Raw genomic sequence first — 13,779 nt, forward strand, 5'->3', positions numbered from 1 at the left:
AGTTGCCTTATGTATTGAGGTGCTCCTATGTTGGGTGCATATATTTATAATTGTTATATGTTCTTCTTGGATTGATCCCTTGATCATTATGTAGTGTCCTTCCTTGTCTCTTGTAACATTCTTTATTTTAAAGTCCATTTTATCTGCTATGAGTATTGCTACTCCAGCTTTATTTTGATTTCCATTTGCATGGAATCTTTTTCCATCCCCTCACTTTCAGTCTGTATTTGTCCCTAGGTCTGAAGTGGGTCTCTTGTAGACAGCATACCTATGGGTCTTGTTTTTGTATCCATTCAGCAAGCCTGTGTCTTTTGGTTGGAGCATTTAATCCATTCACGTTTAAGGTAATTATCGATATGTATGTTCCTATGACCATTTTCTTAATTCTTATGGGTTTGTTTTTGTAGGTTCTTTTCTTCTCTTGTGTTTCCCACTTAGGGAAGTTCCTTTAGCATTTGTTGTAAAGCTGGTTTGATGGAGCTCAATTCTCTTAGCTTTTGCTTGTCTGTAAAGCTTTTGATTTCTTTGTCGAATCTGAATGAGATCCTTGCTGGGTAGATTAATCTTGGTTGTAGGTTCTTCCCTTTCATCACTTTAAATATATCGTGCCACTCCTTTCTGGCTTGTAGAGTTTCTGCTGTTAACCTTATGGGAGTTCCCTTGTATGTTACTTGTCGTTTTTCCCTTGTTGCTTTCAATAATTTTTCTTTGTCTTTAATTTTTGTCAAGTTGATTACTGTGTGTCTCGGTGTGTTTCTCCTTGGGTTTATCCTGCCTGGGACTCTCTGCGCTTCCTGGACTTGGATGGCTATTTCCTTTCCCATGTTAGGGACGTTTCTGACTATAATCTCTTCAGATATTTTCTCGGGTACTTTCTCTCTCTCTTCTCCTTCTGGGACCCCTATAATGCGAATGTTGTTGTGTTTAATGTTGTCCCAGAGGTCTCTTAGGCTGTCTTCATTTGTTTTCATTCTTTTTTCTTTATTCTGTTCCATGGCAGTGAATTCCACCATTCTGTCTTCCAGGTCACATATCCATTTTTCTGCCTCAGTTATTGTGCTATTGTTTCCTTCTAGTGTATTTTTCATTTCAGTTATTGTATTGTTCATCTCTGTTTGTTTGTTCTTTAATTCTTCTAGTTCTTTGTTATACATTTCTTGCATCTTCTCGATCTTTTCCTCCATTCTTTTTCCGAGTTCCTGGATCATCTTCACTATCATTATTTTGAATTCTTTTTCTGGAAGGTTGCCGATCTCCGCTTCATTTAGTTTTCTTTCTGGGGTTTTATCTTGTTTCTTCATCTGGTACATAGTCCTCTGCCTTTTCATTTTGTCTGTCTTTCTGCGAATGTGGTTTTCATTCCACAGGCTGCAGAATTGTAGTTCTTCTTGCTTCTGCTGTCTACCCTGTGGTGGATGAGGCTATCTAAGAGGCTTTTGCAAGCTTCCTGATGGGAGTTACTGGTGTTGGGTAGAGCTGGGTGTTGCTGTGGTGGGCAGAGCTCAGTAAAACTTTAATCTGCTTGTCTGCTAATGGGTGAGGCTGGGTTCCCTCCCTCTTGGTTGTTTGGCCTAAGGTGACCCAACACTGGAGCCTTCCTGAGCTCCTTGGCTCTTTGGTGGGGCTAATGGCAGACTCTGGGAGGGCTCACACCAAAGAGTACTTCCCAGAACTTCTGCTTCCAGTGTCCTTGTCCCCACGGTGAGCCACAGCCACCCCCCACCTCTGCAGGAGACCCTCTAACACTAGCAGGTAGGTCTGGTTCAGTCTCCTATGGGGTCACTGCTCCTTCCCCTGGGTCCCGATGCGTACACTACTTTTTGTGTGCCCTCCAAGAGTGGAGTCTCTGTTTCCCCCAGCCCTGTTGAAGTCCTGCAATCAAATCCCACTAGCCTTCAAAGTCTGATTCTCTAGGAATTCCTCTTCCCGTTGCTGGACCCCCAGGTTGGGAAGCCTGACGTGGGGCTCAGAACCTTCGCTGCAGTGGGTGGCCTTCTGTGGTATAAGTGTTCTCCAGTTTGTGAGTCACCCATCCAGCAGTTATGGGATTTGATTTTAACGTGATTGTGCCCCTGCTACTGTCTCACTGTGGCTTCTTCTTTGTCTTTGGATGTGAGGTATCTTTTTTGGTGAGTTCCAGTGTCTTCCTGTCGATGATTGTTCAGCAGTTATTTGTGATTCCAGTGCTCTCGCAAGAGGGAGTGTTCTATCTCATTTTAATCTCATACATTCATCCTCAAATAACTTCCTGTGATAGGTGCCTGGAAAGTAATCTTTCTGACTTCTTGTAAGTCTGAAAATGACTTTTTTGGCCCTCACACTTGATTGATAGTGTGTTTGGGTATTGAATTCTAACTTGATCATAATTTTTCCTCAGACATTTGCAGGCATTATTCCGTTATCTATTTTTTAAGTCCAATGCCGATATGGTTCCAATGTCTTTGAGGTCTCTTAAGCTTTTGTGATTTTTCTCTGATTTTTATGTTTGGATATTTCACAATAATGGGCCTAAGGTAGGGTTATTTTATTATAGGTGCTCGGTGGACCCCTATCAATTTGTCCTTCAATTCTAGGGAATTTTTTTTTTTAATTAATTTTGTAAGTGAAATAGGGAGCATTTTCTTTTTTCTTTTTTTTTAAAATTAATTAATTAATTAATTTTATTTATGGCTGTGTTGGGTCTTTGTTTCTGTGTGAGGGCTTTCTCTAGTTGTGGCAAGCGGGGGCCACTCTTCATCGCGGTGCGCGGGCCTCTCACTATCGCGGCCTCTCTTGTTGCGGAGCACAGGCTCCAGATGCACAGGCTCAGTAATTGTGGCTCACGGGCCCAGTTGCTCCGCAGCATGTGGGATCTTCCCAGACCAGGGCTCGAACCCGTGTCCCCTGCATTGGCAGGCAGATTCTCAACCACTGCGCCACCAGGGAAGCCCCTAGGGAATTTTTTTTTAATTGATGATTTTTACCTTCACTTTCTGTGTCCTAACCTTCTGGAAAACTTAGATATTAGACTTCCTGGGTACATATTGTATATCTCATATTTGTTTTGCCTAAGTTTCCTGAATCTTTGGTTCATATTCAGGTACATGTTCCCTGACTTTACCTTCTTTTGAATTTTTTATTTGTTTTAGCAATCATGCTATTTTGTCCCTACGAAGTTTGTCTTATTTTATTCTCCATTCCATTTACTAGTAGTCCACCCTTATTTTACGGAAATACATTGTGGAAATTTCCTGTGAATGAAATGTTTTAAAAGTTCCGGTTTCCTTCCTGAGTTCTCTCTGTTTCCTCTGGGGACATTCTTTTTTGCTTCTATATGTGAATGTTGCTGTAAGATTTCTCTATATGGCTGGTGATTCTTTGCAATTTAGTCATATTTAATAATGAGGCAGTAGGAAAGCTGACCATAAGGCTATGTATCTATGAGGGAGTGTTTACTTAAAGGGGATTATAAGGGATTCCATTTTTTTTCAAGAATATGGAGGTTCTACTCTTGGACAATAGTTCTAATACTAGTCGCCTTGGTTTCTCCCTAACCAGACTAGACAGTATTTGGTGAAGATTTTCAGTCACTGCCCTCGTTTTCAGCTCAACATCTTAGTCTTAGCTGCCACGACATTGGAAATATCTGTGTCCTGAGCCTGTATGAGTTTAGTGGGCCAGGTTGCCTGCCTCTCACGTGTATCTCCCTCTGCACTTTTGGGGGGGTGCGGCCTGTGGCATCCTCTCCCACAGCTCCATCCACATACTGTCTTTCAGAAAAAAAAATTTAAAACCTTGTTTGCTGATCATCCCATGCTATTTTCTTTGTGATTGTTTATACTTTTTATTTATTTCATATTATTTAATGGGGGCAGGGTGTCAGAAAAGAGAGGATATATATGCATAAATATATATGCATATGCACCATTATGAATCAGTCTCCCTTAAATATTTTATATACATATTTGCACCTATATTTCCTTATCAACATCGAGTTGAAGTATCTGTCATCTCTCCCTGCTAACAGTAGGCCATTTAATTTGTTTTTACTTCCTTCCTTTTTCCATCTCCCACGTTTTGTTGAAATTGTTGGAATTTATGTGTATAGTTACCATTCCTTTGCTCTTTTAAGTGTTTCTTTCCTTAACAGTTCCATTAAACGTCATAACCTCAAAACCAGCAATTATTCAGATTTAATACACTTTTTACTGTATTCTTTGCTTATCACTAATTCTTGTGATACATAGTATATAAGTATGTATCTTTTCTAGAAAGCCCTTCCCTTCTTGGGTTCTCTATCCTGACATAAATTTTTATTTATTTGGAGAATTTCCATAGCTTGTATTGCTGGAAAGGGTAGGCGAATGGTATATTTTCTGAGTCACTGATGGCTGAAAATGCCTTTCCTTTCTTCTTGTGATAATGTGGCTGGCTGTGGAATTCTAGGGCTACAGTCTCCTTTTCTTAGTTAGACCAGATGAGATCTCAGGCGTGTCGGATTCTGGGTACTGCTGCAACCATGCTTCTCCCTCTTAGCCACTGTTTTAAACATCTCACTGAGTATAGGAATTACTTTGTCTCTCGCATTAATTTGTTAGGTCAAGTGCCATTTATTCTGATGACTCAGCTTGATTGGTTAGCCTCTTTCAAGTTGCTGATTTGGCCCATTTGTCCTATGATTTTGTTGTTGTTGTCATCAGTTTCTATACTCCTTCTGTTGCTTCACAGTTCAGCGGGGCAACTACTGTTCCTCTGTCCATATGCAGTGTAGGTGCTCAAGCTTTGTGCTCCTTGGGCAGTAATATTTGTCATTCCAGAACAAGTCTTCAGGCTTGCAGGGATCCCTTGGAATCATAGGTGTCCAGCTGGGTGTCTGCTGGGTCTAGGGGTGTCATGGTGTCTTGTGTCTGGTGTCCAGGGATAGTGCTACAGTACATCCTGTCCTGTGGTGAGGGCTAGTAGCCAGCAGAAAAGGGTTCTGACGATCAGGCACCCCACTCCACATCTTCCCTGGAGGGATGTTCTCCATGGCAGCTCTGGGTACAGTTTCATGCACTGTCACCCGCAACCAGCAACACCTCTGGGGATCTGGATCACAACTGGGTTACCATTTGCCTCCTTTCATCCCCGAATCACCAGCTGGTTATTCTCTTGCCTCTTTGACAGAAGGACCAATTACACTTTTCTATTCTGCAGAAAAATATCTTTAGAATAATAACATTTTGATGTCACTATGTGCTGTTTTTTTTTCAATTTTTATTGTAAAATATACATAAATGCCAAAGAATATACACACACACACACACATATATAGATATATATGTAGAATACATGTAGTTTAAAGATCAATAATAAAACAATTGCACATGTACCTACCACCTAACTTAAGCAAGAACTCCTTTTCTAAATAAAGCTATTTTGTGATTCTAAGTGGATTCTCCCACTCCCTTTCCTGAGGCTGTGGGTCTGAGGTGGGTAGTATGTGTGGCCTTAGTGACTCTGAAGCCACTTTCTAGTACTTCTTTCTGAAAAAAGAGAAAAGTACAAATAGAGTGTGTAGAGGGCACCCTGAGCTGTTTGCAAGCAGAAGTTCTGACGATTATACTTAGTGGTTGGTGTGGCTGTGTGGGTCGCTGTTGGTTTCTCCTGGCAGGTGCTCCCTGGCCCCCTGCTCACCTACATGGCCCCTTTGTGTGAATGAGGAAAAGGCCCTCTTGCTATTTGCCAGACATTTTCTGTAGTAACTATATGTACAAACATTTATCCTGACTATGAATGTGACTAGCGGCTCCTGGAGTCTACAGGCCACAGCCTTAACTCACAGTAAACACAGAAGTGGCCACGGGGCCCTCTGGTGGGCTGCATCAGATGTACACTGAATGCCTGCTCAGACCAGACCCCTGCTCTCCTGGATCCCCCATGACTGGACTTGGGAGCAAGGTGTTTTTTGGGTGTGTGAGCTGGGAGTCAGCTAACAAGCTGGAATCGTTCTTGAGCTGGGTCAGGGCCCTATGGTTACTAGCAGACGTGGGCCCGGGATTTACCTTATTTAGCATGTTGCCAATGCCAAGTAAACCCTGAGAGGCCATGTTGTACCAAGCTGATGAGTTCACAGCTCAGGTGGGATTCTAAATGCAGCGTGCCATAGTCCTGCACAATCCTGGGTAAAGTCTCTTGTTGATGTGATTGTTGATATCGCCTCTTTTCCCTCTTAAAAGTATCTTAGTCTTGGACAATAAATTATATGGTCATGTTTATTAGTCAACTTTTTGCCATGGTAACAACCACCTTTGAGACCTTAGTGACTTAAATAAAACATCAACTCTTTACGTTTTGCGCATGGATCTGTGGATCAGTTTCTGCCCTGCCCCAGTCCGTGTGTCAGGTTTAAGTTTGCTCCTCATTCTGGACTTTGGGCCTATGCCACAAGTCTTCCTTTATGGCGCCCAGGCTGAAATATCAGCCCTATTTAAGACCTCTTCTTCTCACAGCAGAAGGTGGGAGCCCAAGAGTCCTCTGGTCCAAGGTGGCATGGGCCACATCTACTCATATTTCATTGACCGGAGCAAGTCACGTGGCCAAGACCAACATCAGGGGGTTTGGATTTATGCTCCTTCCTTGGATGGGGCACTATGGTGTGGAAGAGTGAATATTTGGTAAATAATAATATGGAATTATCACGACACACTCCTAAACCTTACTGCCTTCTGGTGTATGCCTCCTCCAGCCTATGCTATTCTCCTAGTGGTGTCTGTGTCAGGACAGTGCTGAAGTGATTAACAGGATGTAGGGAGGGGCTTTTGCCTCTGTTTGGATTACAGAATGTATTAAGGGGTTTCGCTGTGTTGTGGCGCTCTCGTTGGAGCAGGTGGGGGCCGATGTTTGCTGTGGCAGCCTGATTAACTGGGAGGGGCCTCCTCCTTCCCTGTGCCCCCAGTACTACCACCTGTCATGGAAGTTTTCACCAACAAATCTTCCATCCTGCTCTGTGAGCTCTCAGAGCCACGTGGAACCTGTGGCCAAACCGTGCTCTCCTCCACCTCAAGTTGGGGCTCCATGAGGTGTGATTTCTGGTGCCCTGTACTTTGCCCCCACTGACTCTGTTCCTTGTCCCCCATCCCTGCCCTTTTTGCTCTGCACCTGAGATTGTTAATTTTTATTTTTCCCTCAGTGTCCCTTCATTTGCCTGTGTTAAGTGTTCAGCCCTGATTGGCTTTTCCTTTAAAACAATCCCAGAAATTCCTCAGCATTACTCCTTCACCGATGGATAGAAGGTACCTGTCCTTGTTTTCCATAGTTATATAGTTTGCATATCCCATTTCAGTGATATTTAAGGAGAGAAGTGGGATAAGCAAAGATTTTGAGCTCAGTTACCCATGTTGAAGCTGGAACCCCCATGTTTCCAAACAGAAACATAATATTGTTTCGCCGCAAGGGCAGAGATTGATTGGGAGGCATAGAGGAGAGATACATTAGATCCATCACCAGCCCTGGCAGCTGGCTTTCTGTCAAGAGCAATTTTTCATGAAGAAATTGTTTTATCATTTCATAAGAATGATCAAGTACCTTCAGAGTCATGTTGAAAAGCACACGGACAGTAGGTGGTCAGCTTGACTCCGTAGGTAAGTGACTTGCAGGAGGGGTTCACGTGCCTCAGCAGAGATGCAAACTGCCTCATGTCATGGATTGTTGGTGTGCCGTGGATCGTTGAAATTGTGACTATTAAGTAGCTGAGTCCTAATTTTCTCCTTCACTGGAATATGAGTCTGTGAAGGTAGGAGTGTGTCTATCACGTTCTCCATTGCGTCTCCAAAGCCTGGCACAGTCCCTGGCATGTAATGGACAGCCAGAAAACTTTGGCTGAAGCAATACAAGTATTAATGATGGACAGTAAAGGCAGAACCTGGGGAGAATCCTTGGGGCTCCAGGATGTAATGGAGCCCAGCAAGGGCAGGTAGGGGTGTCCTTTAAAGGGAGGAGTTTATAGCACCACAGTGCCAGGAATGAGTTCAGGTCGATGCCTCAGCTTCCCTGGCTCTACTGTAGGGTGGGGTGGAAACCTCAAGAGGGTTGGGCTTTGTTCTGAGAATTGGGTGCACAGCCACTGGACACTGCACTGCCATGGACCCTAGCTGAGGCCATGGGGCTGCGGTCCACGTAGCAGATGTTGTTGCCCCCACCAAAACCCCACTCCATTAACACTTGAGCACGTGCCTGCTGACCTCCAAGGCCAGCCCTGCATTTATTTGAAATGTGGGAATTTTCTGGCCACAGAAACTTACCTTGCCACCCATGCTGCAGGTTAGAAATGCCTCTTGAGAGCTGCACTCAAATCAATGACTGAAGGGGTTGATGTTATGAATAACCCAGTCCCCTGGTCTCTGGGGTGTGGAACCTCCCTAGCAGCTGAACCTCTGGTCTCCCACTGTGGTAACTGGCTTGATAAAGCCCCCCTTACTGGCTGCTTTCTTACTCCCCTGGATTACTTCCCTACTCTCCTACCTGGGTCACTTCCCTACTTCCCTACGTGTGTTTTCTTCACCTTCTAAATAAACCTCTTGCCCTTGAATACTTGTTTCAGTTCTGCTACTGGGGAAACCCAAACTATGACCATCGTCCCCGGGTCCTGGGCACCTGACCACCAGGTGGTGGGTATTCTTGAGGCTTGGGAGGACTTGAGCTTCATTTTGCTTAGACCCTTAAAAGTTCCTATCAAAAAGAGGGGGAAAAAAGCACTCTAATTTCTCTTGTTTTAAAAAGATGTTACTTAAACAATTCCCAAATTTATATTGTACTGCTCTCTGAGATGACAGAGGAATTTTTAAGGACAGTTGAAGCTATCCTGCTCCCAGAATATCAATGTTTTGTATTGCCGAGGGACAGGGTCTCAGTTGACTTGCAGGGCATTCCTGGTCCCCTGAATACACCCTGTCTCTTGCTATTGCAGGCTGTTTGTTTCTAAACATGCCTGCACGTTACATCCTCTGCGCTTGTATCTGAGTCCTCAGTGTCCCTGCCTCAGAGTCGGGTGACCCAGCAGCATGCCCAGCCTGGCCTTCTGCCGTCACTCCTGACGGATGCATGGATGAGAGGGTCTTTCTGCCCGCACCGTACGGTGGGTGGGCACGGGAGGAGCAATCCCACTGACCTTTGATCTTTGCTTCTTTGCAGATATCTCAGTGAGCCTGCTGACCCTTGTGGTCACTGCCTGTGGCCTCGCCCTCTTTGGCGTGTCTCTCTTCGTGTCTTGGAAACTCTGCTGGGTTCCGTGGCGAGAACGAGGCCTGTTCTCTGGTAGCAAAGACAACAATCAGGAACCTCTTAACTACATGGACACAGAGACCAACGAGCAGGAGAACAGTGAGGGCTTCCTAGACCCTCCCACCCCTTGTCCAGACGCCTCCATGAAGATCAGCCACACCTCCCCTGACATTCCCCTCTCGACCCAGACGGGGGACCAGGAGAACTGTGCCCATGGCGTCCGCGTACAGCGCCAAGTCACAGAGCCAACCTCATCAGCTCGGTCAGTAATGCCCCCTTCCTTTCTGGATGCAAGGCAAGCACCACCCTGTTCCCTTCTCTTGGCAGCAGTAGCACTGACTAGCCAAGGAGCCTGTAACCTGTCACATGTCCATTAGGTATCAGAGACATGAATATGGAAAGCTTGATGCTTCCTATACTCCTGTTAGGTTCCTGAGCGCTGCTTAGTCTGTACTTAGTTCATAATAACAATAGTTAACGCTGCTAGGACTTACCGTGTCAAGGACTATCTGAGAACTTCATGTGTAATATTTTATTATCGCTCACAGCCTTTGTGTGAGATGGATCTTATTATCATTTTCATCTCACAGAAGAAGAAACTTAAGTCAAGGAGATTAAGAAACAAAGTCATATGTTGGTAAGCACCCAGGTCAGGGTTTGAACCCCGGTTCAAACAACACCAGAGCCCAAGTTTTTACCCACTCTTCCATGCTGCTCTCATAGTGCTATGGCGTTGATTCTCCGTGCCTCTGACCTAGCCTAGCTGTCACACACAGGCTCTCTGTAGAGTCCACCAGTGGCTGGAGGTCTTTGTCCATCTCCAGGCTTTGCAAGGTCTCCAGAGTACCCAGGCCCAGTGTCGCTCTCTTTCCATGGGCTGCATGCTCTGTGCTCTTGCGCAGTAGAGAAATAACATAGTGCAGTGATTAAAAAGCAAGGGCTCTGGGGTCCAGTGAACTAGCTTTACCTACAAGTATGATATTGGACACGTTATTTAGCCTTCGTCTGTTTCTGTTTCGTCTTGTGAGAGGGGAACGGTGATAGGTGGTTTTGAGAATGAGATGATAACATGTGCATCACATGTGCTTTGCACAGGCTGCATCTAGCACCTGCTTCACACCCTGAGCTGCCATTTTGCTTTCGGTGCTGCTTTCATCATCATCATCATTGAGACCTGCCTCTCCCAAGACTCAGATGCATACAGGTGGCTTTGAGGCTCAGCAGCCAATTCTGAATCACTGTATATAAAAATTCACTCTCAATAAGAGACTTCAGGAAAAGAGACCCAGAAAGCAGCTTTCTTTAAAACGAGAATATTTGCTTGAGTGATAGCTGGAGGAATAGCATGTGCTGTTATTTGGAAAGTACAAGCACAGTTTGGGGTTTGTTTTTTTTTTTTAATCTTTTTTATTTGTTCTCTAGAAACAGAAATAAGATCTTACCCTTTTTTATGTTAATCAAGTTTATCCTAGAGACTCTGCTCATTCACATTAAGTAGGATGCAATATGACAGTTTATAATTTAATTTTTTCAGAAAGCTATTTTAGCATCATTTCCAATTCTGAATTAGAGAGCTTTACCTAAAATATTCCTCTGTGAGGAAATGGATGGTTGTTTGCCATTTGATTTAGAAGAAATCCTCAGATTTTATCATTAGGATTTCTCTTCAGATTTAAGACTTAAATATAACTGGAGCTCTGTCTGATGCTGCCGTGAAGTTTGTGCGGTGGTGCAGACTCGTGATAAAATCCTTTCAGTGCTTCAGTAAGTAGGGCCTTCAGGTGGGGTCTCCATTGAAATTGTCTCCTATCTGGTTTGACTCTGCATGTTAATTTTTCTGATCTGGCTTCCATCAATACAGAGTGATGGTACTGTGTTTTTATTAGATTATAGGTCTGAGGACTCTGCCATAATTCTAATGAATTGATAGCAATCATATCACTATAATTATTACAATGTTTATCCTAGAAAAATGTATAAGTAACCTGCATATCAAAAAATAGATTTCATTTAAAACTAAAAACTGTAGATATCTTCACCACTGATTTGTAGAAATTGGGTAGGAGGAAAAAGAAAACTAAAAAGAGAGAGGGAAGGAATTATCCCTGTAAAATGCATTTTACATTTAGACTTATTCTAGTTTTGGAGTCATGCAATTAAATTTTCTCTTCTGATGGCCAAAACCAAGTTTGGTAATATCTGACTACCATAAGAAAACTAAACTCTTTCCAGCTGCATTTGACCTAATACTGATAATTTGCATCATTTCGCATTTCAAACATTCTTAACTAAATTACTGCTGACCTAGTTTTATGGGTTATGTCTAGAAATACATATCTTTGACTCATGGTCTTTCCATAATAAGAAGGGTGTAGTCTTCTAATTCTTTAGGGTTGTGTTATAAACACACACGCACACACAAAGCCTTTTTACTGACAGAGCAGGCAAAATGAATGAAATTTCCTTGATGCTCCAGAACATTTTTAACATTCTTTTTTAAGTAGCATTTTTCATACCATATTTGGGGAGAGGGAGGGTACTCTTTGCTGAGATGGCTCTAAACAGTCTGCTCTGCTAGTTATTATTTCTATTCCCTTCTTTCTCATTATGATCTTTACTTTCTCACTGCTGTCACTTTCTTTCTTACTGCTTCCCTCCTGCAGCTGTTATCACTTGTCCCAAAGTTCCCTGGGCACCTGCTCAGCCCAGAGCATACAAAGCTTAGACTCCCAGTTAAGGCCTCCCCACTGTCATGGCGATTGGCACAGCTTCAGCCATGGCATTTGCGTCGGAAGTCCCACTGTCATCTGGCCTCTTCAGCTTGGATATGTGTGGCTCCCACCACCGCCTTTTGGAATGTCCTAAAGATGAGCTTTGCTCCATCTTCTAAGAATGTTTCTGGTCAGGATGACTTTCTTTTGTTCTTCCAAGATCAAGCATGTTTGCATTCTGTTTCTGGTTAGCTCAGTTACTATGAGAACCCTCCAAAATTCCTGTTAATTCCTTTCAATTTGGATGAAATCCCTTTTGTATAATGACCTAATATCCTGGGAATGTGGATCTTTTTTTTTTAGAACTTTTCAATACCAGAACATTTCAGAGGTCTGTACTCCAAATATATGAAAATCCCTGGATCCTCAAAATAGAAGGAACCTTGAAAGGCCATCTAATCCATTTCCTGATTCACGTCCCAAGATGAAAGTTCAATCTGTTGTTCTTTTTTTAAGTCTTCTCAAATTTCCTTTAAAATACTTTGGCTTTATAAAAATTTCAATTTCCACACCACAAACTCCTTATCAGGTCTGTTAAGGCCTGTGTAATACTGCCACAGTCTGCTGCTGTCAGCTATCGGCCTCACCTCCCAGCCAGGCCACCATGTGGCACCAACCCAGAGGACCCTGTTAACATGGACTCAGTTAAGAGGCCTCACCCGAAAAAGCTCATCACATTCCATCCACACTAGCTTCTCTCTTGGTTCCTTCAGTATCCCTGACTTTTCCTGCCTTGGTACCTTCACACATTCTATTCCCTCAGCCTGGAATGCTTTTCCTTTTCCTTTGCCATGCCAGGCTCCTTTGCAGCCTTAATGTCCCTGCTAAAGTGTCACCTCCTCAGAAAGGTCTCCCTCACTACCCTATCTGAAGTATGTGTTCTTTCCTCCACTCCCTCCCACTCTTTATTTTCCCACAAGTTGCCTTACTTTCACTTCTTCACAGGATTAAAATCTATTTCTAACTCTACGATTGTTTGTTTATTGCCTATACCCCCCTCTAGACTCTGAGTTCTGTGAGTTCAAAGACCATATCTGCTCTGCTTCTCCCTATATATCTAACCCCTAGTGCAGCCTCTGGCACATAGTGGAATTTTTCATGAATGACTGACAGAGTACATTCGTCAATATCAGGCAACTTTTCTCATGTTCTGCTGACAAAAATGGCAAAGCACAAAAGTATAAACTGAGTAGAGCCTATAATGGTATGAAGCCAATGGAAGGGCACTTGTCCCAGGTCTCACATTCATCAGAGCCTTACATTTAGACTTTTGAGCTTGTCTCTGAATTAAGCAATCCTTAGAGTCACAGAAATACTCTGACAGAATTGAAAGAAGACGACAATTTGAGTCTTCTAAATTTGAGTCCCATTACTGGCCACAACTCCAGTAAGTGGCCCACTAGGATTAAGTGCTGCAATTACTCTAGGAGTAGCACAGTTTTATTAAGCTATATATTTTTATGTGTTGAGAGCATTGGTTAGATGTAAACATTTAAAACATAACTTTTTGAATTACTCTTTTAGTTATTTCTTCAGATTTTAATAAACTGACAGCTTCAAAAATGGAAGTTGCCTAGACCTCTCTCAACTTCCATGAGACCCTGAAACCAGGTGTAAATATGTATTTTCTCTACTGAGATTTAATTATCAGAAACGATTATGTCCATGGCATTTATATATTTACTCTAGACACACGTATTAAACATTTGCTATGTGCAAAGTTCTATGTTATGTGCTAGTAATAAAGAGGGAGAAAAGATATAGCCCT

General features: G+C 43.1%; 1 protein-coding gene across 3 annotated transcripts in view; it reads left to right on the top strand.

The window, feature by feature from the left end:
• Window positions 1-13,779, top strand: part of SYT9 (synaptotagmin 9) — a 190,550-nt gene that overhangs the window by 49,912 nt on the left and 126,859 nt on the right. For all 3 annotated transcript variants that reach the window (XM_036861419.1, XM_036861417.1, XM_036861418.1), the window contains exon 2: window positions 9,151-9,502. In XM_036861419.1, the coding sequence (XP_036717314.1) occupies window positions 9,151-9,502 (352 nt within the window). The remainder of the gene's footprint in view (window positions 1-9,150; window positions 9,503-13,779) is intronic.

Source organism: Balaenoptera musculus, chromosome 8 (assembly GCF_009873245.2).
Source record: "Balaenoptera musculus isolate JJ_BM4_2016_0621 chromosome 8, mBalMus1.pri.v3, whole genome shotgun sequence".
NCBI classification, from domain to species: domain Eukaryota; kingdom Metazoa; phylum Chordata; class Mammalia; order Artiodactyla; family Balaenopteridae; genus Balaenoptera; species Balaenoptera musculus.